The sequence below is a fragment of the Hypanus sabinus genome, chromosome 9, assembly GCF_030144855.1.
Source record: "Hypanus sabinus isolate sHypSab1 chromosome 9, sHypSab1.hap1, whole genome shotgun sequence".
Lineage (NCBI taxonomy): Eukaryota > Metazoa > Chordata > Chondrichthyes > Myliobatiformes > Dasyatidae > Hypanus > Hypanus sabinus.
The window spans coordinates 11,759,231-11,786,718 of NC_082714.1; the positions used below are offsets into that span (position 1 = coordinate 11,759,231).

Sequence of the window (27,488 nt, forward strand, 5' to 3'; positions counted from 1 at the left end):
AGAAGAAGGGAATAATGAGGTGGTACTTGTGTGTTCATGGACTGTTCTGAAATCTAATGGCAATATAAACCTCCAAACACTTCGGATTCCTCCCACAGTCCAAAGACATGCCGGTTTCTGCATCAATTGGTCATTGTAAATTGCCTTGTGATTAGTGCGTTACTGGAGAGCACGGCTCGTTGGGCCAGAAGGACCTGTTCAATGCTGTATCGCTAAGGAACCTTGGAAGGCTGACTCATTCATTCTCTTCACAGGTGCTAATTTTGTTCACAATATTTAATCGGCTGGAACTGGCTTGTGGTCTGAAAAAGCACAACAGAAATGTAAACACAAGTGATTTTGCTAATGCTGGAAATCTGAGCAACACACACAAAAGCGTGGTGGACAAGTTCCTACTCCTCATGCTAAACACACCACTGTGCAAATGAGTGTTTGATTTCCTAAGGAATAGTCCTCTGAGATCCTCCCTCTCCATCTTCGTCAACATGGGTGACCCCCCCCCCCCCCCCGGAACGTGTTCTAAGCCCACTGCTGTGCACTCTGCTCACACATCCAAGCAACCACATTGTCAAATTTGCTGCTGATCGAGCTCTTTATATCGGCAGCACAGCAGTTTCAAATTCCTGCAAATACACGTCTCACACAACTTCTCTTGGTCCCGGAACACATCCTACACAATCAAGTAAGCTCACCAATGCCTCTGCTTTCTAATTATGCACATCAATACTCACAACCTTCTGCAAATGCACCATCGAGAGCATCCTCATATGCTGTATCACTGCCTGGTACGGAAACTGTATTATAACAGACAGTAGGGCACTACAACAGGTAGTCAAAACTTCCCAACACATCACTGGCATCAGCCTATCCGTCATCAAAGACTTACATATAGAAAGGTGCCAGAAAAAGGCCAGCAATATCATGAAGGATCCTACCCACCTTGCTTATGGACTGTTTGTCCCACTCCCATCAGGAGGAGGGAGGCTACGTAGCATCCACACCTGGACCTCCAGACCCTAAAATAAATACTTTCTCCATGCAGTAAGGCTGATCAACACCTCCACCCACTAACCCCACCCCACCACCAATACCTCATCATTTCCTGATGACATTTATTTATTTATTCAGAGACAACAGCGCAGAACAGGTCATTCCAGCCCAACGAACTGCATGCCCAGCAACCCACCTATTTCACACTAGCCTAATGACAGGACAATTTACATTGACCAATTGCCCTGTATTAAATAATTTGCCCAGTTAGGTGAGTCTTTCCTCAGAGGAACTAGTTTCACTTCTGGATTTATATTCTCTTGACTTTTTGATCAGTTTTAATGCAGGAAGATTTATGTCAGACTTGCATTGCTTTTCTTTCCCCCACCTAGACTTGCTGGTGTTAGCAAAAGGAACGCACTTCTATAGTCACATATAACGTGAACACACTCCGGCCTCAGCCCGAAACGTCAACCGCTTATCACCCACCATAGATGCTGCCTGACCTGCTGAGTTCTTCCAACACTGGTGGTGGAATGGGGTAATTGTGGAGGTGTTGATCAGCCTTACTGCTTGGAGAAAATAACTGTTTTAGGGTCTGGTAGTTCTGGAGTGGATACTACGTAGCCTGCTCCCTGATGGGAGTGGGACAAACAGTCCATGAGCAGGGTGGGTGGGATCCTTCATGACAATGCTGACATTTTTCCATCACCTTTCTGTATATATGTCCTTGATGGTGGGTAGGTGGGTGCCGGTGATGCGTTGGGCAGTTTTGACCACCCTTTGAGGAGCCTTCCTGCCATTTGCATTGCAGTTTCCATAGGAAGTCATAGTACACCATGTTAGGATGCTCCCTTCTGCACGTCTGTAGGAGGTCGTGCATACTGATGTGTGCAAAGCCACAAAGTAGAGGGCTTGTTGAGCTTTCTTGATCGCGCAGGATGAGATGTCCACTCCCAGGAGTCTGAAACTGCTGTGCCGCTGAGGTGAAGACCGATGCAAGTGGTATGAATTCTCTTAAAGTCAATAACCATCTCCTTTCTCTTGGTGGCATTGAGGAAGAGGTTATTTTCCTGGTACCTGGCCTTGAGCTCTTCCATCTTTTCTCTGTAGGCTGTCTCATCGCTGTTGGTGACGAGCCCCACCGATGTCGTCGGCGGACTTGACAATGAGATTGCTCTGGTGTTTGGCAGTCACGTGCGAACAGAGAGTACAGCAACAGGGTCAGCACACAGCCCTCGGGGGTAGCCATATTGAAGATGATGGGGAGGGAGAAGTGATTGTGCATCCTAACCTTCGGAGGTCTGGTGATTAGGAAATCCAACGCCTAGCTATATAGACTGAGGAGTAAGAGTTTGTTTCCCCAGCTTTCCTGTGCGTTGCTATGGTTTCCAGCATCTGCAGAATCTTGTGTATTTACATTTCTATTGTGATTTTACAACTGCAAAGGACATTATCACGTGTGAAGAGGATAAACGGGTCAGCTTTCAGGGGTTCATTTTATTTTATTTAGAGATATAGCAACAGGTCCTTTTGGTCCAATGAGCCACACTGTACAGCAACCCACTAGCCTAATCACAGGTCAACTTACAGTGACCAGTCAACCTACAAGCCTACTAACACAGTCGTTGGACAGTGGGAGGAAACCATAGCACCTGGAGGGAACCCACGCACTCACAGGAAAGACTTACAAACTCCTTACAGACAGCACTGGGATTGAACTCCCAACTCTGAAACGCCACAAGCTGTAATAACATCACACTAACTGCTGTTTTCCTTTTCTCAGGCTTCCTGCAAAACTAATTTTGTTGCATGTTAATATTGCCCATCAAAGAAGAATGATTACAGCAGCAGAGTCTTGAATTTTGCCCGACTCCAAATATAGCCTCCGTCTCTGGATCAGGATGATCTCATTGGCCGTGACTCGCGCTGACTCAGCTCCCAGCTCTCAAACACAGCTGGTGTCACTTAAGTCCTTGGAAGCCAAGCTAGGTTAGCAGTACCACAGCACCCTACCAAAGGTGGAATTACGCGGCTTGGTGGGCCAATCCCAAACCTTAGCTCAAACATCGGAATTGGATTCGGCCACATTTTGCAGCCGCATTGATTCCAGCCCTTTCTGAACAGCTGGCGTGTGAGGTCCACCTGAACTCTCTCCCAAGCCTCTTCGTGCCCTGACATATGCACGTGGTTTTTTTTTTAATTTAAAGATTAGCATTATCTGTCACATGTACATCGAAACATACAGTGAAATGTGTCCAACACAGTCCGAGCAAGTGCTGAGGCCTTCCGGTACCAACATGGCATCCCCACAACTTACTAACCCTGAGTTGTGGAATGTGGGAGGAAACCAGAGCACCCGGAGGAAACCCACGCGGTCACAGGGGAGAACACAAAAACTCCTTACAATCAGTGGTGGAGTTGAACCCTGATCACTGGACACTGAACGCTACCATTCTACCCCACTAGTCTGCCTTTGAGGGGCTGTGAGTGGAGTCACCTTAAACATATAATAGACACACCTATGTACAGGTTCTTAGTGCTTACCGGGAGTGAGGAAGCCTCATTGGTTCCATGACTTTTACACACCCCCATACCTTTTTCTATAATATTCAAAGCCCTATACAGCATGAAAATTAGCCCTTCAGCCCAACTCATCCATTCTGACTGCGATACACATCTACCTGTCCTTGACCAGTATCCAATGCTCCCTGTAAGCTGAGTGGGTGCATGGCCACACGGTAACCGAAATGCTACTGCACACATGGCCTTTGTTGCCATGCAGCTGGAATAAAGACGGATGAGAAGAAGTTTACAAAATGTGATTGTTGTACTGTATTACATGATACATTCACTTACTAAATAAAATCAAAAGTATGTATAACCATATAACAATTACAGCACGGAAACAGGCAATCTCAGCCCTTCTAGTCCGTGCCGAACGCTTACTCTCACCTAGTCCCACTGACCCGCACTCGGCCCATAACCCTCCATTCCTTTCCTGTCCATATACCTACCCAATTTTACTTTAAATGACAATAGCGAACCTATCTCTACCACTTCTACTGGAAGCTTGTTCCACACAGCTACCACTCTCTGAGTAAAGAAATTCCCCCTTGTGTTACCCTTAAACTTTTGCCCCCTAACTCTCAACTCATGTCCTTTGTTTGAATCTCCCCTACTCTCAATGGAAAAAGCCTATCCACGTCAACTCTATCTATCCTCCTCATAATTTTAAATACCTCTATCAAGTCCCCCCTCAATCTTCTACGCTCCAAAGAATAAAGACCTAACTTGTTCAATCTTTCCCTGTAACTTAGGTGCTGAAACCCAGGTAACATTCTAGTAAATCTTCTCTGTAATCTCTCTATTTTGTTGACATCTTTCCTATAATTTGGTGACCAGAACTGTACACAATACTCGAAATTCAGCCTTACCAATGCCTTGTACAATTTTAACATTACATCCCAATTCCTATACTCAATGCTCTGATTTATAAGGGCCAACATACCAAAAGCTTTCTTCACTACCCTATCCACATGGGATTCTACCTTCAGGGAACTATGCACCATTATTCCTAGATCACTCTGTTCTACTGCATTCTTCAATGTCCTACCATTTACCATGTATGTCCTATTTTGATCATTCCTACTTAAACATAGCACCTCACATTTATCAGTATTAAACTCCATCTGGCATCGTTCAGCCCACTCTTCTCACTGGCCTAAATCTCTGGAAACTTTGAAAACCTACTTCATTATCCACAACACCATCTACCTTAGTATTATATGTGACTTTTCTATTTTCATTCTGAATATTCATAGTACATATTTTGCAAAATAAAACATTTAAAGGGCCATAGTCTTCACGCCATGTAAAGATTTCCTACTCAGAGCAACGGTTGGTCTGCATCTGTAAAAAAATAATGGAGGGAACCTTGCCCATATCCATCTAGTTTAAAATCTAAACCTTTCCTATCCAAATATACCATTCTACATTAAGTGTCCTTTCCAGAAGCAAGTTCCACAATCTCTGTCTTGCCCCTGAATTGATTTAACTTTAGATCTGATCTTCATCTCAACACGGAAACATTTACCTCTCCCACCTTGTTAAAATTTCAGACTCCTCCATCAGACCACCCTTCAGCCTCAGTTTATTCCAAAGAGAATAACTGCAAGCTGTTCCATCCCTTCCAATCATCTGGTCCTCTTGAGCAGTGCACACAAAATGCCGGAGAGACTCAGCAGGTCAGGTAGCATCTATGAAGGGGAATACACAGCGTAGGGGCTAGCATAATTCTTTACAGTGACAGCGACAGGGGTTCAATTCCTGTCACTGTCTGTAAGGAGTCTATGCATTCTCTCCATGACCGCATGGGTTTCTTCCTACATTCCAAAAACACACCGGTTAGGACTAGTAAGTTGTGGGCATGCTATGGTGGTGCCAGAAGCATGGAGACACTTGTGGGCTGCCCCCAGCACATCCTTGGACTGTGGTCACTGCTGACACAAATGACGTATTTCACAAGGGATTACATATACATTTTACTGTATGTTTCAATTAACATGTAACAAATAAAGTTAATCTTTAACCTTTAAGATTTCCAGCATCTACAGAATTCCTTGTGTGCATTATTCAGTATTTCCGGAGGTCTTTCTGGGCAACATCTCACTGCTTCCATGTTTGGATAATTTATTTATTAACTTACTTAGCAATACAGCATGGAGCATACCCTTTTGACCCTTCGAGCCACAACACTCCAACAACCCCACAACACCGACTTTACCCCAACCTAGTCACGGGACAACTTACGATGATGAATTAAGCCACCCAGCTTAATTCGGACTGTGGAAGGAAACTGAAGCCCTTGGGGAAACCCACACCCATTCCACAGAGAGGATGTACAGAAATTCCTTAAAGAATGGCACTAGAATTGAACTCTGAACTCTGGAATGCCCTGAGCTGCAATAGTGTCACACCAACTGCTACACTACCGTGGGGCCCACGGTAATATTTAAATATGCCCAATAACTTGGCCTCCATAGTCGTCTTTGGCAATGAACTCCACAGATTCATCATCCTCTGGTTAAACAAATTCTTCCTCATCTCAGTTCGAAAGGGATGTCCTTGTATTCTGACACCATGCCCTGTACTTGTAAATTCTTCCACTGTTGGAAACGTCCTCTCCAAATCCAATCTAACTAAGCCTTTTAATATTTAATTGGATTTAATAAGATACGGTAACCCTCCCCCCAACATTCTTCTAATCCAGTGAGTACAGGTCCAGAGCCATCAAACGCTCCTTATACATTAACCCTTTCATTTCATGATCATTTTTGTAAACCTCCTCTGGGCCTTCTCCAGCGATAGTACACCCTTTCTTAGGTGTGGGGGCGAAAACTGTTCACAGTAAGGAATTTCTCTGTTTGCCTGATGATCACATACATTTTCTCCTGGGGCATGCTGAGTGAGTCTTTGGAAACTTCGCTTAAGGCGTAGAGACAGCTTACAACAAATTGCAAGGTACTTGAGCCTTTAAAGTAAGCGTTCCCAACCTAGGGTCCACAGACCCCTTGCTTAATGGTATTGGGCCCTGGTATAAAAAAGGCTGGGAATCACTACTTTAAAGTAACACACTGTATTGTTAGGAGAATTAGGAGATCCACTAAGTTAACAGAAATAAATGTTACCAGGATTCTGTTGTGAGTGCTAAGTAAACATCAGTTTAAAACCCTGTTTTCTGTCTATCTAACATGTATAGTTTGCCAGGCTAATACTCATTCATACCAGCCAGATGTCCCAAGTGAAAGTGGTTGGACGATGGACCAGCAAAGAGCTGTTCCGATATCTCCTGACTGAGAACATCCTTGATAAAGAGGAAGTCCATCTCCAGTGGTTAGTGGACATTTGGGAAGAAAGTGAGCTAAATTCAAGAGGGGGGAGATATGCTGGCATCGTAGAGGGTCCACAGCAGGTTTATGAGAATGATCCTGGGATTGAAAGGGTTAATTTATGAGGACCGTTTGATGGCTCTGGGCACATACTTGCTGGAGTTTAGAAGAATTAGTGGGAATCTCATTGAAATATATCAAATATTGGAAAGCCTGATACAGTGGACAGGGAGAGCATTTCTCCTACAGTGAGGGAGTCCAGGACCAGGAGGCATAGCCTCAGATTAGAAGGAAATCCCTTTAGAACAGAGATGAGCGGAATTTCTTTAGCCAGAGGGTGGAAGTTCTGTGGAATTCATTGCCATAGAAGGCTGTGGAGGCGAAGGCATTGGACAGATTAAAACGGGCCTTAGTAGGTTCTTGATTAGTAAGGGCATCAAAGGTTATGGGGAGAAATCAAGAGAATGAGATTGAAAGAGATAAAAAGTCAGGTGGAGCAGACTCGATGGGCTGAATGGACTGATTCTGCTGCAATGTTTTATAGTTTTACACAATCCTGTTAAACCCATACAATGATGTTTTAACTGGGCCAAGCACAGTCCTTTTTCTCTGCTGTTTATGAATGCTTGAGCCATGCCATAAGGTACATTCATTACCCAATTTGCAGACATTACATCATTCTCCAAGATCAAATCCTGTATATCTTTGAGCTTTGCTAGCTTGCGCAGTCTCAGCTCTTGGCTTCTGTGTCCCTGCTATTTCCTCTCCATATTCGTCGGTATTTTGGGCGCTCCAAATGTTTTTCATTATATTCCATATCACAGTCTCGAGAAGTTGCAAACACAAAACCACTTCTTCCATACCACAGTCTAGAATCCAAGTAGAATGTGACAGCAACTGCACTCCAAAACAGCTTTTATTACTCATTCACAGGGTAGGGGCAACTTGGTAGCAAGACTTTACTACTCACTCCAGAAGATAGAACATACACCCTGTAGCCTCTTTATTAGGCACCACCTGTAGCTAATAAAGTGGCCACTGAGTATATGCCCGTGGTCTTCTGCTGCTGTAGCCCATCCACTTCAAGGTTTGACATGTGGTACATTCAGAGTTGCCCTTCTGCACACCATTGTTGAAATGTGTTATTCGAGTTACCATTGCCTTCCTGTCAGCTTGAACCAGTCTGCTCATTCTTTTCTGAACTCTCTCATTAACAAGGTGTTTTCACTCACAGAAATGCCATTCACTGGATTTTTTTCCGTTTCTCGCACCATTCTCTGTAAATTCTAGAGACCGATTTGTGTGAAAATCCCAGGAGATCAGCAGTTTCTGAGTTACTCAAACCACCCCGTCTGGCACCAACAATCATTCCATGGTCAAATGCACTTACATCACATTTCATCCCAGTTCTGATGTTCAGTCTGAACAACAACTGAACTTCTTGACCATGTTGGCATGCTTTTATGCGTTGAGTTGCTGCCACATGATTTGCTGATTAGATATCAACATTAACGAGTAGGTGTATGGATGTACCTAATAAAGTGGCTACTGAGTGCATAACAATACAGCATAGAAACAGGCCATTCTGCCATTTGTGCTTACTATGATGCCAGTTCCATATGCCTATATCCATCCATTCCCATTTCGTTCTTGTGCTTGTCTAAATGCCCCTTAAACATTTAGACAAGGGACATTTCTGTTTCCTTCGCCATCTCCAGTAGCACAGACTCTTCAGCTCAACCAGTCCACACCAACTACATTGTCCTCCCAGCTAGTCCCAACCTCCTGTGGTCAGCCCATATCCCCCCAAGCCCCACCCCTTCAAGGGCTTCTTAAGTTCTAATATCGTACCTTCTTCAATCACTTCATCTGGTAGCTCATTCCTCTGAATGAAACAGTTGCCCCTCAGGTGTCTTTTAAATTTTTCCCCTCTCACACTAAACCTCTGCTGCCCACACTGCCCGATGCAGGGGAAGACTGTCACTGTCACCTTATCTGTGTCTCTCATAATTGAAAACACTTGCCCCACGTCACTAATATATATTTTTTAAATTCTCCCCACATTCCAATCAATTCCCCATAGATTCCACCACTCACCTACATATAGAGTCATAGACCACCACAGTACAGAAACAGACCCTTCAGCCCATCTAGTTGGCCTGGTCTATCTTAATCCCATCTACCTGCACCTGGCCTAAAGCCCTCCATACCCCTCCCATCCATGTACTAAACCAAGCTTCTCTAAAGTGAATTCACATGTACCACTTATACTGCCCACTCGTTCCACACTCACACTGCCCCGAGTGAAGTTCCTCTTAAATTTTTCACCTTTCAACCTTAACTTTTGACTTCTAGTTCTAGTCTCACCCAACCTGAAGGGGACAAACCTGCGAGCATTCTACTTATATATACCCCTCCTAAGCACAAGAAATTCTGCAGATGCTGGAAACCCAAAGGAATACACACAAAATTCTGGAGGAAGTCAGCAGGTCAGGTAGTGTCTAAGGAAATGAATAAAGTCACCATGTCAAGCCGCGACCCTTCTTCAGGATTGGAAAGGAAGGGGAAAGACACCAGAATTAAAAGGTGGGGAGAGGGGAAGGAGGATAACTAGAAGGTGATAGGTGAAGCCAGGTGGCTTGGGAAGATTAAGGTCTGGAGAGGAATGAATCTGATAGGAGACGGAAGTGGACCATAGGAGAAAGAAGTAGGAAGGACTCAGGGGGGAGATGACAGGCAGGTGAGAAGAGCAGAGAAGCCAGAATGAGGAATAGAAGAAGAGGGGATGGGGAGAGTTTTTTTTTAACCAGAAGAAGCAATGATATTCATGCCATCATGTTGGAGGCTACCCAGATGGAATATAAGGTGTTTCTCCCTCACACTAAGATTGGCTTCATCTTGGTCCAAGAGGAGACCACAGACCAACCCTCTAAGTTTTGTATACTTCTATATCATCACACTATGTACAACTTACATAGCCAATTAACCTACTGCCCTGAGTATCTTCGGGGTGTGGGGGGGAGGGAACTGGAGTACCTAGAAGAAACTCCCATGATCACAAGAAGAACTGGCACACTCCACACAGATAGCTCCGGAGGCTGTATTGTGCTTTGGAACAAGCGTAGATCATAAAAAGCATAATTCTAAAATGCCGTGGTCTCTTTGAGTGTATGGCAAGGAGACCTTGGCTATCCACTTGCAGGGTAAGTAGAGAGAGCTCTACCCAGGAAATGGTCCCTATACGCCAATCAAGGATAGTATGTTGGAATAGGGATAGTTCACCAGACCTGAGACCCTCGACTGTGGTGAGGGATTGACTTCTGGCCTATCCATTGCCTGAGGAAGAACAGCAACTGATGTAGGACCTTTCTGAGGCCAACTTGTGAATATCAAAATGGCTGGTCACCAGAGAGAAAAATGGCTTAGGTTCTTGGTGACACAAAGAAGTAAATGGATAAGTATTCCTTTCATGAAATTAAATTCCAGATGGTTGGAATGGTAATGTGCACAGAATATGATGGGTTAGTCATTTAAAAGGCATTGATAGAGACACCACTTGAGAAGCATCTTGAAGCAGTGGTACTCACTTTGCCCCCTAGTGGCTAAATTGAGGATGGCCAATCCGTCTTGGGCAGATGGATTGGAATATTTCACCTTTTTTCAATTCCACCTCCTGTTCCTGTTCTGATATGTCATACCATGGCCTCATCTACTGCCATGATGAAGCCACACACAGGTTGGAGGAGCAATACCTTATATTCCATCCGGGTAGCTTCCAACCTGATGGCATGAACACCGATTTCTCAAGCTTCTGTTAACTGCCCTCCCCCCTCCTCTCCTTCACCATTCCCCATTTCTGTTTCCCTCTCTCACGTTATCTCCTTACCTGTCTATCACCTCCCACTGGTGCTCTTTCCCTTTCCCTTTCTTCAATGTATTCTGTCCTCTCCTTTCAGATTTCCCCTTCTCCTGCCCTTTATCTCTTTCACCAATCAACTTCACAGCTCTTGACTTCACATGCTCCCCCTCTCCCGGTTTCACCTATCACTTTGTACTTCCTCCCTCCCCCCACCTTCAGAGTCTGACCCCTCTTCCTTTCCAGTCCTGAAGAAGGGTCTCGGCCTGAAACATTGACTGTGTACTCTTTTCCATAGATGCTGCCTGGCCTGCTGAGTTCCTATAGCATTTTCTGTATCATGTACAACACGTTGGAGGAACTCAGCAGGTTGGACAGCATCGGTGAAAACGAGCAGTCAACGTTTTGGGCCGAGACCCTTCATCAGGAACATCTCGGCCCGAAAATTTCATTGCTTGTTTCCACGGATGCTGTCCGACCTGCTGAGTTCCCGCAGTGTATTGTACGTGTTGCTTTGACCACAGCATCTGCAGTGCACTTTGCATTTTCTGTATGTTACTTTGGATGGGAATATCTTGGTTTTTTTTTCAAAATGCATCCCATTCCACAAAAAGCTGGGGGTTGGGAGACTTCCAGTCATCCATAGGACTAAGAAATGTTTGGCTTCAACTAGATTTGTGTCTGGACAAGGAACTCTTGAGAGAGGCACCATAGAATTCTGTCAATGTTGCATAGAGTAACCATCAAGAACATCTTCAAGAGGCAGTACCGCAAGAAGGTGGCATCCATTATGAAGGACACGCCATCTGGGTCATCCCCTCTTCTCATTGCTACCACCAAGGAGGAGGTACAGCAGCCTGAAGACCCACTCTCACTGATTCAGGAAAGGACATTTCTCCACCATCAAATTTCTGAAAGGTCCATAAACCCATGAACACTACCTCCTTGTTGCTTTTTTTTTGCACTATTTATTTTATTTTGTAATTTATGGTGACTCCATATTTTTTTACTGCGATGCTGCCACAAAACAGCAAACTTCATGTCATGTAAGTCAGTGAGATCCACTGTTCCCTCTGAGCTGTATGGGCACACGGCTGCGCAGTAACTCAAGTGCTCCCGCGCACATAGCCCTTGATGCCACAACGTTGGAGTTGGACATTTACATTTGTTGTACTATATTTCATTTTACATACTCTTCAATTAATAAATAAAATCAGAAGTACGTGATTTATCAGTTTTCATTCTAAATATTCATTGCATACATATTACCAAAAAAACATTTTAAGTGCTGTGCTTTTTACAGACTGTGTAAAAATCTCCTGCACAGAACTATGGTTGGTCCTCACAGTTGTAAATAAGAATTGGAGGGAACGTTGGTTATACACCAAATCTTATTCAGGTTCTAAGTTCATAAAATTCAAAAGATATTTTTGTTTGTAGCATCTTCATGTTTAACAGGCTGTGCAATTCCAAATCAGAGGCTGTAGGTCCAAGCCCCACTCCAAATGCAAAAATCTAGGTTGACGCATCTGAGGGGTGCTACCCTGCCTGAGTTATCGCCATCAATCCAAGGACCAACTTGGGCTCTCAGTGGATGGTAAAAACACCATGGCACCTTTTTTTTTAAAAAAGAGACCATAAGATATAGGAGCAGAATTATGCCATTTGGTCCATCCAAGCAGCTCTGCTATACCATAATGGCTGATTTATTACCCCTCTCAACCCCATTCTCCTGGTAACTTATGATGGCCTTACTAATTACAAACAGATCAACCTCTGCTTTAAATACACCCAATGACGGCCTCCACAGTGATCTCTGCCAATGAATTTCACAGATACGCCAACGTCTGGCTGAGAAAATTCCTCCTCATCTCTGATCTAAAGGGATATCCTCCCATTCTGAGGGTGTGCCCTCTGCTCACAGAATCTTCCACTACAGGAAACGTCCTCCCCACTTCCACTTTATCTGGGCCTTTCAATATTCAACGGGTTTCAATGCGAACCCACTCATTCTTCTCCAGTGAGTACAATCGCAGAATCATCAAACGCTCCTCACCCGTCAACCCTTTCATTCCCAGGGTCGTTCTCCTCTGGCAGCACATTCTTTCTTAGATCCGGGGGCCAAGACTGCTCACTAAACTCTGAGTGCATTTTGAGAGGTTTTCCTGTGTGTTGCGGTCACCAGTATTCAGCAGAGCCAAAAGCAGGTTCTCTTGTTCTGTTGCTGGGGTATTACAGACCGCACTGTTTTCACTTTATCACAGTGAACACACTTTGAGGAATGTACAATCTTTGTGAGGAGTGTGGAAAGGGAGTCTCTTTTACCCTGATTTCTGTTTCTCAAAAGAATCTCCAATGTTGGGCAGCGGGGTGGAATATACGTCTCTACTAAAGGAGGTGTAAGACATTTCTTCCCTCCACTGGCCTGCAAATCACCTTTGGATGAGGTGTAGCTCCTGCTTGGCCCCTCTGATCAGAGACATGTGAAGCCACGGAAGCAGGTTGTATGAACAGCTGGTGCATCACAAATTCTGGTCTGAAGAGTAGTGTCAACGGCTGGGGTCACCCGCCTTGTAAAGACACTGCCCAGAAGAAGGCAATGGTAAACCACTTCTGTTGAAAAATTTGCCAAGAATAATCATGATCATAGCAAGACCAAAATCCCCCACTAAATATGACATGACACATAACAAATGGACAAATTGATGATGCATAATTCTGGGACAAAAGAAAAACAGGCTGAATTTTTTAAAATCTCCTTATAGTGATCATTTCTGTGAATATTCAGGGGCTCTACCAACTGTCCCAGTCCTGCCAAAGGGCAGAACTTAGTCATGTGTCAGTCATCTGTTGGAAGTTTAGAAAATCATGAGAGCTCAATATGGTAGATTGTCAGACTCACCCAGGGCTGAAATGCCAAATACTAGAGGGAATAGCCTTAAGGTGAGAGAGGTAAAGTTTAAAGGACATGTCCAGGGGAAGTTCATTTCTGCACAGAATGTGGTGAGTGCCTGGAAGGACTAGTGGGTGGGCGTGAAGATACAATAGTGCGTTTCAAAGGCAGGCACAAGAGCAGGCAGGGAATGGAGGAGATATAGATCATGTACAGACATAATTTGGCATCAGGGCCAATACAGACATCTTGCCAATTCCTGTGCTGTACTGTTCTGTGTTCTAAAATGCAGGCCCTTCCAAATGCAATTCTTTAAAAATAGCTCTCTTCTGAAGATGAAAAGGACATATTCTATCCATCTGGAGAATATTAATCCCTATAACAATATCAATGAAATGGACTACCCTTGCTTTTTTCCACAGAAGCTTCCATGGCCGCTGAAAAGGGTTAACATATGCAGAGCGTTTGATGGCTCTGCCTGTACCTGCTGACGTTTAGATGACTGAGGGGGTGATCTCATTGAAAACTATCAAATATTGAAATGCCTAGATAGAGCGGACATAGAAAAGATGTTTCCTATAGTGGGAGAATCTAGGACCAGAGAAGAAGAGGAATTACTTTAGCCAGAGGGTGGAAAATCTGTGGAATTCATTGTCACAGACAGCTGTGGAGATGAAACCATTGGGTATATTTAAATCATGAGGTTGTTAGGTTCTTGAATAGTAAGGGCGTGAAAGATTATGTGAAATTGGCAGGAGAATAGGGTTGGAATGGATAATAAATCAGCCATAATGGAATGGTGTAGCAGACTCAATGGGCCTAATGGCCTAATTCTTATAGATTTGTGGCTGCCATGCTTGCTACTGCAGTGAGTAAACATGAATATCAGTTGGTTGACAGTAAACTGCTTTAGAGTGTGTAATAGGGACTTATTCCACACTAAGATTAAGGAGCTTTACACAAAAACTGCTTTCAGCAAATTAAACACGAGATGTGAGGCTTCAGGGAAACTTTGGTAAGCAAGCATTCCATTTATTGCTAAGTGTTCCTTTTCATAAAATTAGGAAGCAGCCTGTCTACAAAGCAGAGATCACTAGTGACAGAAAGAAGGCAGATGATTGATTATTGCAAAAGAGACTATGGAAGAGATTCTGCAGATGCTGGAGGCCGAGAGCAACACGCACAAAACCTTAGAGGAACTCAGCAGGTTAAGGAGAGGAATAAACAGTTGATATTTTGGGCCCAGACCTTTCATCAAGTACCGATGAAAGGTCTCAGCCCAAAATGTCAACTGTTTATTCCTTTCCATAAAAGCTGCCTGATGTGCTGAGTTCCTCCAGAATTGTGTGTGGGTTACATAGTCTGTTGGAGCAACAAGATGTAGACTTATACTTGTCACATGTACTGTACTGTGCAAAGTCCTAGGCACATCTACATACCAATCAGTGTTCCCTCTAAGCTGTACGCATGTGTATGAGCACACATCTTTTGCTACTAGCGCACAAAAGAATTTAAACTGCACACAAAAGGTTGTCATCCTCTCCCTCGTTGGCATGTTAAGTATACTTCACGATTGTACGCAGTCACATTTCCTTTTCTGGTTTCTGATGCGGACAGTGTTAACAACGTGGAGTTTGTGACCATCTGCCTTCAGCTTTTAGAACTGACTTACTTAAACTGTTTCTATTGAAAAAAATTATTGATTCACTATGTCAAATTCCAAAGAAGCAAAGAGCGTGAAGTGCAAAAGAACTGCTAGTTCATTTAAAGCAGAATGGCTTATTACCCTCAAAATAAATTCAGGTTTTCTTCTGATTACAAATTCAGTGCCCACACTTACTGTCACTGGGCAAAAAATTGCACAGGACAAGATTTTCGCACAGACTGGTCATTACAAATTAGAGGGAACAGTGATAGGAATGGTGCCTAAGACTTTTGCACAGTACTGTAATTGTCATCATGGAGAGAGAGTTTGTAAATCTGGCAGAAGCGAAGAGTGCCGGGAATGGCCCGGATGGAGTGCCATGGGAGGAGTGTGGGACAGGTGGTAGAGAATGAGTGCCAGAGGCTGGCAATGGCGTGGGTGCAGTCACACCCAGTCCTGAGATACCAGGAAAGGTAATTTGATTCCAAACAATCAGTTTATTGATCATTACAGAATGTCTCTCTGGTGCTTACCGCTCCCTCTCCTCTCCCTTCCCCTTTTCCCAACTATGATTCCCCTCTTCCTGCCCCCTTCCCACCCTCAGCCCACAATAGAGACCCATATCAGAATCAGGTTTATCAGCACTCACGTATGTCATGAAATTTGTTTTTTATTGCAGCAAAAGTACAGTGTAATGCATAAAATTACTACTGTATGATGCAAAACTCTCAGGCATCCTAGATATATATACACACCTAAGACTTTTGCACAGTACCATACGTCAAATCTTTGAAACATAGAGTGATGCGGCATTTGTGTCAACAACCAAAATGGTTTGAGGATTAGTTGGTGGCAACTGAATTTATCGTCACAATTATGGTACCAACAGAGCATATCCAAAACTCACTAACAATAACCACTATGTCTTTGGAATGCAGGAGGAAACCAGAGCACCCAGAGGAAACTCATGTGGTCACAGGGAGAACGTTCAAACTTCTTACAGACAGCGGCAGGAACTGACTCTCGATCACTAGCTCTGGCATTGTAAAGTGTTACTCCACCATGCTGCCTGGTAGCTACAATAAGCAGCGAGAATGTGGGCAGTAAAAGCGCTGTGCTTGGTAAAGTTTAGTTCACTAACACAGGGAAACCCAGGGCATCCTCTGATAAATCGGCTGCCCATTGTTTCTCAGTAACTGATCGTCTGATGCCAAGGGTACTGCTCTATCTTTGACCACTACAGTCCAGGAGACATGGTGCCAAGATGCTACATAATTTGCTGCAATGTACTCATAATTTTGCATCTCCCTCATCTAACATTAATTATCATGTGCAAATAGGCATACAGGAAACAACAATTTCTACGTAGATAGCGGGTGCATTTGTAGTCAACAGTGACCTACTTCCCAGACCCTCTCTACGTTAAGCATATGAACTGGAATCGGGCAATTGGTAGTTGTTAATTCAACCTTGTAAAGTTCTGTTTCTTAAAATGACTGGCAAATTTTTTGTTGCACAGACCAAGACAGACATCATTTGCTGCTGGATGGTCATCAGTTTGGTGAAAGACACCCTTTGATCTGCTGGAAACTTGTTGGTCTCCCAGTAAAGTGGGATGTCTGGAAAGGAATGTTGTTGACTGGCACATACACAGGGAGGGGCCTGTTGCTTGGAGCAGCCAAAGCAAAGGTTCTGTAGGAAGGACCACTATTGAGGGTCCTTCTGCTAAGTGTACACCGAGGAGCTGATGTGGGTGGGGAAGCCAAACAGCATTGTGGGCTGAAGGGCCTTCATTGTGCTGTGCAGTTCCATGATCTATCCTGGCTTCCTGCTGGTCATAGTAATGGAAAGGGCAGGCTCAAGGTGTTTCAGCCTGATTCATGCTCCTTCAGGCCATATGGCCCAAATCTGCTCCAATTATCTTATAGTCTTAAATCATATGTTATTAATCACCAAATGTTACTTGACACCAAGCCACAGGAGGAGATAACAATGGAGATTACTTGGAGATTGATCATAGAGATATGGTGATTAAGTCAGGATCTTCTCAAGGTTAGGCTTAGGGATGTTTAGAGATACAATCAGATCACCATATGTACACAAAGCAGGCTGGAATTTTTGGTGATTCCCATTAATTCTGGTGATCTACTACTATATTTAAAATTTTGTACCTAGATAGACCGCAAGATATTAGAGCAGAATGAGGCTATTGAGCGCCCAGTGTTTTTGCTCTACCATTCAATCATGGTTGATGTTTTCACCCCCAATCTCACAACTTCTCCCCATAACCCTAACTCTTTACCAATCAAGACCATATCAATCTCTGCTTTAAATGATGGCCTCCATTCCTCTATGTGGCTTTGAATTCCACACATTCCCTGCCCTCTGGCTGAAGAAGTTCCTCCTCATCGCTTCTCTAAAGGACATCAATCTATTCTGAGGCCACGCCCTCTGGTCCAGGGCTCTCCCACTATAATAAGCATCCTCTCCACATCCACTCTGGTCAAGGCCTTTCAATATTTGATCGCTTCAATGAGATTCTTCTAAACTTTAGAAATACAGGTGCAGAGCCATTAAACATTCCTCACACACTGACCCTGGAATTATTCTTGCAGTGCCAGAGCATTCTTTGAGATGTGTATCCGAAACGGCTTACAGTACTCCTAGTGCAGTCTGACCAATGCCTTATAAATCCCCAGCAGTTATTCCTTGCTTTTATATTCCAGTCCTCTGAAATGACTGCTAACATTGCATCTGCCTTCCTTATTACTGACTCTGAATTTGCTCCCCAATTAGAAAATAGCCTATGGCATTATACTGTCTACCAAGTGCAGGACCATACACTATATTCCATCTGCCACTTCTTTTCCCATTCTCCTAACCTCCAGTTCCTTTTGGAGACTCCCTACTTCCTCAACACCTCCTGCCCCTCTACCTATCTTTATATCAACATCAGTTGGCCACAAAGCCATCAATTCCATCATCCAGTTCATTAACATATAACGTGAAAAGTAGCGGAGCCAATACCGACCCCTGCAGAACACCATGACGCCAGCCAGAAAAGCCCCCCCTTCTTTCCGATTCTTTGCCTCCTGCCAGTCAGTCTTCAGAAGGTTAAAGAATTAGACTCGGTTGCTCATCAGAACAGCTGAGATCTATTGTGCGTTAGTCAAAGGAACTTCAGAAACCACTATTAAATCAGCCCTAAAACGGTGGAATGTTAACCTACTCGTAGGAACGCAATGCAAACCCAGCAACGCCGCGGTATTGGATAATAATTAACCCAAAAGGAATGGAGTGCGCTGTTATATACTGATAACTTTACCATAGTTCCTAAAACGTCGCTTAAAAGTGGAGATAGGTATAATCCAAATGGGAGTTTTATTTGGATTAGCGAAATCTGTTTACTTCGTCCCGCTTCCTCCGGCGTTAATGCTAGATAGCGGAGTACAATTCTCAGTTTTCCCCGGCTCGGTTGTGCCTGGACCAAATCCAACCACCCCCCCCCCCCCCCCCCACCCCTCCGCCCATAGCTCTCCGGGCTACTGACACACGCACACACAAAAACTCCTTTGGGATAACTGGAGTTTTCTTCACAGCCGACCCCCCAGAACACCGTCAGCATCAAACCCGTCACCCTCCCTCGAAAACAACCGCTCCCGCTTCAAAGGGGTTAGGGAAGGGGGTCGCTGAGTTACTGCGGGAAACCCGGCATGTCTCAGCCAAGCCACACACTGCACATTCCTTGGTTAAATCTGAGGCAGAATCGCTACTCCAGTAATGGGGGCCAGTCACGGCTGCAAACTTAGGTGCTTTACTATTAGGGTTGAACCGCTACCTGGGCAAAGGAACTAATCAACAATTTGCTTTTGGGTTTCACTAAACTGTTCTGCAGAGGAGGTTTTTCTGAAGTTTGCCTGTGATGGGTTTCTATAGTGGAGCCTCTCCAATAGCGGCATCCTTGATCAGAACCGACTGAGGGCGGGAGTTGCTAGCTAGCCCAGAGTTGGCCGAGGAGGAATGAGATGGGGGCGACTTACAGTACAGTGGCGTTGCGAGGCAGCTCTGTCAGTCCGGGTGCGCGCTGGAGTCCGGCGCCGGAGCAGTTAACCGTGCAGGACAGATCGAGGCCAGGGCAGCGGCAGCCCGCCGGACAGGGCAGACACTCCCGCTGCCTGTCCAGCACCCCGGCGCACAGGGCGAGCGAGAGGAGGCACAAGGAAACAGGGCCAAAGAGTCCAACTTTTCTAAGGGCTGAGACGCCATGTTGCATTGCCTGGTTGAAAACATTGCTATAAGGCATAGCTCTCCGGCCTTACATCGCCGCCAGATCGACAACTGTATCCTCGCCACTTCGTTACCACCTCGTTCTGGACAGGTCGCCTGCAATCCAGCTGTTTCCCCCCACTTCAGGGGAATATTCTTAACTTCCTCCTCCTCCTCGGATCTTCCATCCACTGCGAACTTCCTTCCCTGCAAAGATCCTATTTTTTTTACTATATATTGTGCGTGGTTTAACCAGGCATTTCTGAATCCGAACACTAGGGTGAGCTGAGAAGAATGGGGGGGGGGGGGGTGGATAAGACTGGGAGAGGGAAAGAATGTGTTCAGGGACAACAGTCACTTCCCGACGCAGAGAAACCGATTCCCCTCTTGAATCCTGCACCTCCCAACCTGTAACGTTGAGTGACCGCAATTCAAAACGAGTCCATTGGCTGTAGGGGAGAGAGAGGGAAAAAAAGACCGCTGGGAGGTCCCGAAAGCTACAAATGATTGCATTTCTTAGAGAGTAAAAATAACGTTCATGGGAGTTTTTTTTTAGCAAGCAGGGAATTGGAGCACCTGCGGTCTCTTCTGTCTCCCCTGCTCAGCGGGTCAGGTAGCGTCTGTGGGGGTGGGGGGAATGGTCAGTCGATGCTTCTCTGTAGCGAGTATTATTTTGCAAAATATCCCGTTGACAAAGCGCCGATAGCACGGGGAATACATTTCATTTCAACGCGGCCAGGCGGTGCTTTGACACAAGGAGACGCTAGCCCTGTTTTAACAAGATGCTTGGTCACAGTAGTTGGAGCATCTTACTGGAGGGAAGAGAGATTCACGTTAAGACTTATTTGTCAAATGCACATCGAAACCACGGTGAAATGCGATATTTGATGTTAACAGCAAGTCTACGTTCTGGTGCCAACACAGCATGCCTACGAAGCTCGGCAGGACAACTTAGAAGACTACACAACAGGCAAAACAAAACAACCCCCTTCCTCTTTCCCACCCTCCCTCCAACCTCAGGACATGTCTGGAGGGCGGGAGTGAGTTCCGGGTTGTGGGGCTTTGGAAGCAGGGGCACCAACACCAGAGGGGAGACGAGTACCCTGAGAAAAGGGGTTCACCATCTTTCTTTACGCCATGGATCCCTAACATTAACCGAGGGGTCCTTGGACCCCAGGTTGGGAACCCCTGCCTTAGAGCAACAGATCATTCCAGACCCCTGCAGATGCTGCTCGACCCGTTGAGCTACTTCAACAGATCGCTTGTTACTCCGGGTCCCAGCATCTGCGGTCTCGAGTACACTTACAGTTGTACTGGAGGCCGGGAGTAGGAGGGAAACACGAGACCTGTCGGGGAGGTGTAGGCCTGGAAGAAGTTCCCGAGATCACTGAACCGCGTCGGGTGACCGAGGACTGAAAGAAAAGGGTTAAAATGCAAATACCGAATCAACGTTATTTTATATGGCGGCAAAGTAGGTAACGCTATTACAGCGCCGCCAACCCGGTATCAGTTCCGGCGTTGTCTGTAAAGAGCTTGTACTTCCTTCCCCTGAACGCACGGGTTTCCTCCGGGTGCTCAGGTTTCCTCCCATACAACAAAAGACGTATAGTTAGTAGGTTAATTGGGCGGTGCAGGCTTGTTGGCTCAGACGGGCCTGTTACCGTTCTGCATCTCCAAACTAATAAATAAAGTCATAACCAGCAGTGATGGAGTAATGGAGCAGGCCCTTCGTCCCATCTTTCCGTGCCGACCAACATGTTTATCTAGACTAATCCCATTTGCCCGCGTTTGACCCATATCCCTCCACCTTTCTGGTCCATGTGCACGTCCAACTGTCTGTCGTAAGCATATGCACCTCTACCACTTTCTCTGCCAGTTCATCTTGCCTATCGGGTGCCCTTAGGAATACTTAACTGGTGTGGTAGCATCTGTGGGTTGAGGAGCGTGAATCAGAATTAGCTGCACTCTATACTGTATGGGCATGGTGAACATTTGGTTTCATTATGTTTTTAGTAGGGTTGTATGAGTGTCAGGGAGGGGTAACGCCTCTAGTGAAGGGGCTTGTCGTATCCAATCTGGGGCAGCTACCTACCTTTGGACCCCACCTGACACTCAGCTCTCACCTGTGGCTCGCCTGTGCGACAGCGGCCACATTCCGGTTCGACAGGCGGGCTAAACCGGTGGGATAGGGGCATGCCTGTCCTAGCTTTTGAAGTCAGCTGCGGTGTACTGGGCGGTTGAGATTGACAGTGAGATCCAAAAGTACTGCAAGTTGGAAGTTACCGCAAGTTACTGGAAGGCGGTAGAGAAAGGAGAGAAAGGCATGCTAAGTAAGGCATAGAAGTCACTGTCATCCACTGAAACCAATGAAGACCCCAGTTTGTGAAGACTACTCGTACTCTGGACCCGGACTTCCGAGATCGAGAGAGTAGATCTATCCTACTGGAACGCCTTTTCCACTTTAAAAAGTCTCCCGCACGTTTCCTGTCATCGTTGGATAGGATGGACAACCAGCACAATATGCCATAAAATCCCAGTGATACAATCATTAAAAACACGTATCCGCCTTTCGGATTCTTTCTGTACTTAAATAAGCTTTCTTCTTCTTCGGCTGTCCGTCGATTTCGATGTTGACTGTGCTGAGAGTTTAGTCTCTACAGACACGTTTATGGGCCACAAGGTCAGCTACACAATCCAGAAACGACTCCAACACGCCTTGCACAGTAACAAGACAGACGGTGTCGTGCCCCCACCATACAGTCTCTCTGGGCTTCCAAAACTGATGCTAAGTGGTACACAGGAGTGTAACAGACTTAGCGGATAAGGAAGCTGCCCCACGGTGACAACTGACTAGTCTAGTGATGCCATCCGTTGACCAGCACTCTGGTTCCTCGGCATGCCACTGAGGTGGCTGCACCATCGAGCCTTTTGGATTCATTCTCCTACAAAATCCTACCTTGGCGTCTCTCCGTGGCGTCGGAGTGACACTGGCCGAACGTCAGCGGCGGAGTTTCGTTCTCTGGCAGGTCTAACATAGCCGTGAAGGTGATGTTCCATCAGTATACTACCAGACTAGATCCAGTAGTAGGATCATGGCTAGCTCAGTCAAGGAGGTAAGCATGCCTTTGCTATTTTGTCGGTTATGCCTCTTCAGGCAAAGGCTGCACCCAACGATAACTCCGGCAGCAGGGCGTCTGATGGTATTTAAATAAGCTAAAATATGATGAAGTACATTTGAGGTTACTCGGATCCCATCAGCAGGTCTGTCTTTACAAAGTTCTTTGCGAGAGGGAAATCTTTCCCAGGCGAGTTATCGCGACGGAAGTGGACGTGGAAAGTTCTTTTTTTTATCAGGTTCCACCAAATCCCAGACCTGGGACAAGAAAGATCTTGACTACAACTACAAAAGGGGATAATACTTTCTATGGTGCCTGGATAATAATTGGTGAAAAGAAGACATGCCAAATGTCCTTAACCTCTCGAGGAAGTAGAGGCGTTGGTGAACTTTGTTGACCGTAATGTCAACATGGTTGGTCCAGAACAGGCTATTGCGATGTTCACACCAAGGAGCCTGAAGCTCTCAACCCTCTCAGCCTCAACTCTGTTGATGTAGTGCGAGTCTAAGTCTTCTAGCGCTGAGTTTATGCGTGTATACGTGAGTGTGCCTGTGCCGAGGTGTCTGTTTCTTGTGTGTACATTTGTATGTCAGTGAATAGGTGTTTCAGAACATAGAACAGTACAACACAAGAACAGGCCATTCGGCCCACGATGTTGTTTCGAACCAGCTAAAAGCAAATCAAAAATACACAATCACTACTTCTTCCTGCCTACACCATGTCCATATCTTTTCATCTTCCTTACATCCATGTGCCTATCCAAACGTCTCTTAAATGCCTCTTATATATTTGCCTCTACCGCTATACCAGGCAGCGCAGTCCCTGAGTAAAAAACTTACTCCTCACATCCCCTTGAACCCACCCCCACTCACCTTCAATGCATGCCCTCTGGTATTAGACGTTTGAACCGTGGCATTAGATACTCTCTGTCCACTCTATGCCCCTGCTAACCTCTGTCAGACCACCAGCCTCCGACGCTCCAGAGAAAACAACCCGTTTACCCTGTGTGTTTCGAGTTTGTATCTGAATGTGAGTGTACGCGTGTGTGTTTGTAACCGAGTGTGTCAGACTGTCCGAATAACGCGGAGCGGGGTGTAACTGGGAACATTCGGGGGGCTCGGTGAACAAGTCAGACTTTGAGCGTTGCCTTCAGCCCTGCGCGAGCACTTCAGACGTGGAATGTGCAGTTACTGGGAGTTTCTTGTGTTTGGACACACATTCCTTAAATGGCTGATTCCCATCCCAAAGATTTCAAAACATCTCTTCAAACCAGCTCTTGTAGGAATGAGAAACGCCTTAAACATATCACTGAATTATTGAACACCCCCGCTAAAATGCCAGGAGGTTAGTGTTAAACGCGGCAGCGTCGAGACTGGTATGGGCAGCACGTCTACGGTTTTTTCTCAGGCAGGCTGTATTTGTGTTATCGTGATAGGGAGCGTTGGCGGGGTATGTCTCTGTAGGGAACTATGTCGAGGATGTGAGTAGGATTCTGGGCAGTAGTCTGGGTAGGGTGTATACTTATGCAAAGGGCCTCGAGTGATATTTATACCCTGCATGTATATGTGCAAGGATCTCTCTCTGAAGGATATGCGTGTGCAACGTGTATGCATTTGTGCGTAGTGTGACTGTGTACAGATGTGTGCGTGCGTGTGTAAGGGTTCACGTGTAGCGCGACGGGGAGCATTTTTTTGTGAAGGGTTATGTGTATCTCTGTACACAGTGACACAAGTGTGTGCGCTGAGTTAGTTAATGGCTGGGGGGCCGCAATGAAAGTCTTCCATCTCTCTCTATCCTTGGCCATCTACTCTGCTGTGCCCCAGGTGTGGTTCAGGGTCCTCATTTCTGCCTCTACGGCACGGCGCCAAGCTGTCTTTGGTCTCTCGCGTTTCCTCCGCCCTCAGGGGTTCCATGAAGTGCTGTCTTGATGATGGTTGGCTTCTCTTCTCATTGTACATTCCAAAAACTAGTTTTGGTCTTGGTCTTGGCGGTGTTCAGGGCTTCTTTCATCGTGCCAGTAGCTTTCTCTCGGTTTTCACTCCTGTCAGTCATGCAAAATCCCAGGTGGAGACTCAGGAATACCGTCGCACTCAGATGTAATAGAATTCTTCATTGCGTTTCTGTAACAATTTTTTGACCAGTCAGTCTTGAGCTGAAGCCCCGTACCTGGAGGACCGGTGGACTGGAGGTCATTCTTAGTCAGGCCTCTACCCTTTGACCTGTTTGGCACGGGTGACCCTACCAACAGCCGAAGTATAAAACCCTGACTCCAGTCAACAAAACTACCCGGGTCATTGAGTCATTGAGGTACACAAACCTCCAAACCCTACGACAAGCTTGTGGTCCTCTTGCAGGTGTGTGTACAGAGGTGATGGATAATACATGAATGTAAGTACAACTCCATGTTAGTGGGTATGTTAAATATCCAATATTCACCATGACCTGTGGAACGAAAGTCATAGAGTGATGGAAAACACTATAGCACAGGCACAGGACCTTCGGCCCATTGTCCGTGCTGAACTATTAATCTGCCAAGTCCCATTGACCTGCACCCAGACCATAGACCTCCCATCCTTGTATATATTCAAATTTCTATTAAAAGTTGAAATAGATCCCGCCTCCACCTCTTCCACTGGCAGTTCGTTCCACACTCTCACCATCCTCTGAGTGAAGGGGTTCCCCCCCATGATCCATTTAAACATTTCACCTTTCACTCCTAACCCATGACCTCTAGCTCCAGTCTCACTCAACCTCAGTTTTAAAAAAAAAATCTGCTTGTATTTACCCTGTCTATATCCCTCATAATTCTATCAAATCCCCCTCATTCCCCTATGCTCCAGGGAATAAAGCCCTAACCTATTTTCTTTTGCTTTAACTCCGGTCCTCAAGTACCGGCAACATCCTTGTAAATTTTCTCTGCAATCTTTCAATCTTACTGACATTACTCCTGTAGGTCGGTGACCAGAAGTGCACACAACACTTCAAATTAGGCCTCAACAACGACTTATACAACTTCGTCATAGAATCCCAACTCCTGTATAGGTACTCTGTACTAATATTTATGAAGACCAATGTGCTAAAAAGCTCTCATTACAACCCTAGCTAAATGTGACGCCACTTTCAAGGAATTATGGATCTGTGTTTCCGGATCCCTCTGTTCTACCACACTCAGTGCCTGACCACTCTGTGATCCATGGCTGGTTTGTCTTCCCAAAGTGCAAATTTCTCTGCATTAAATTCCATTGGCCATATTTTTCAGCTGGGCCAGAAGTCTAATTTACTAAACTTCCTCGCAGTCTGCTACGCCCTCAATCTTGGTGTCATCCGCAATTTCGATGATCCAGTTAACCACATTATCACCCGGATCTTTGATGTCGATGGCAAAACGCACCGAATCCTGTGACAGTCCGCTAGTCACAGGCCTCCAGGCAGAAAGGCAACCATCTACTACCACTCTCTGGCTTCTCCCGCAAAGCCAACGTCCAATGTTTAATCCTTTATCTTGAATTCCAAGCGACCAAAACTTCCTGACCAACCTCTCATGCGGGTCCTTGTCGAATGTTGCTGAAGTTGATGTAGACAACATCCACTGCCTTGCCTATCCTGGTAACTTCCTTGGAAAACTCTATAAGATCAGTTAGATGTGACGCATTACGCACAAAGCCAAGTTGACTATCCCAAGACGGTCCCTGTCTATCCAAATGTTTATAAATGTGGTCCTTCAGAAAATGTTCCAATAACGTACCAACTGCCAATTTCAGGGTCACCAGCTTATAATTTCCTGGTTTATTCCTAGATCCTGTCTTAAATAATGGAACAATGTTTGCTATCCTCCAATCTTCTTCACCACCTGTGATAAGTACATCTTATATATTTCTGATAGGGTCCCTGCAATTTCTGCACTACCTTCCCGCAGGGTCCGAGGGAACACTTTCTCAGTCCCTGGGGATTTATCCACCCTAATTTGTCTCAGGACAGCAAACACCTCCTGCTCAGTAATCTGTAGATGGGTTCATGACTTCACATCTGCTATGCCTCACTTCTATAGACTATGTCTGATTCCAGAGTATTTACAGATGCAAAATATCCACTGAAGATATCTCCCATCTCAATCGGCTCCATGCATTCATAACCACCCTGATCTTCCAGAGGACTAATTTTGTCCCTTTTGCACTTAATATGTTGGTAGAAACCCTTGAGATTCTCCTTCACCTTGTCTGCTAGAGCAACGTCATGCCTTCTTTTAGCCCTCTTGATTTTCTTCTTAAGTGTTACACATTTCCTACCCCTTAGAGGTTTTTGCGATTTCAGAAATTTCGGATTGCATCAGCTAACAGCACAAGCCAACTACAAAAGGATGAGAATTCAAACGCGGCTGTGGCGTTATCTGCGGTGCAAGGGGGAAAGGAATGGAGCAACTTGTTAGTTAATTATCTCAGAACAGACTGAACAATTAACGAGAACTTCCTTGACACAATCTTCTTTTTGTCTGACAGGGTGGCCTGCAGTCACTTAAGGAAGCAGTGTGTGAATGTGACCTGCGATAAATTTTAAAAAATACTACGTCTTTCCAATGGCTTCCACTCCAAAAATCTGAACGAGTTTCACTTTAAAAAAAACATCCTTTTGCAGTAAGGCTCCAACACGATCCCTGACTTTCAAGAGCACTTGTGAGTTATGTTCCGGCTGGACTTAGTCCTTAAAATGCTGGAGAACAGTGCGGAAAGATCAGGTGTTGTTTTCTCCCAGTACGGATTAGTTTTTAGTTCCAAGTGCTCCTGTCACGTTTTGTCACCCTGCAACCTTATCCTTCAATCTCTCTGAATTATGG

General features: G+C 45.3%; 1 protein-coding gene across 1 annotated transcript in view; it reads right to left on the bottom strand.

Moving 5' to 3' along the window:
* The window catches only part of pkd1a (polycystic kidney disease 1a), a 272,402-nt gene extending 252,573 nt beyond the window's left edge, over positions 1-19,829 (bottom strand). Inside the window, exon 1 of the mRNA XM_059979055.1 lies at positions 19,316-19,829. Coding sequence (XP_059835038.1) covers positions 19,316-19,578 — 263 coding nt within the window. The 5' untranslated portion in view covers positions 19,579-19,829. The remainder of the gene's footprint in view (positions 1-19,315) is intronic.
* Positions 19,830-27,488: the final 7,659 nt, after the last annotated feature.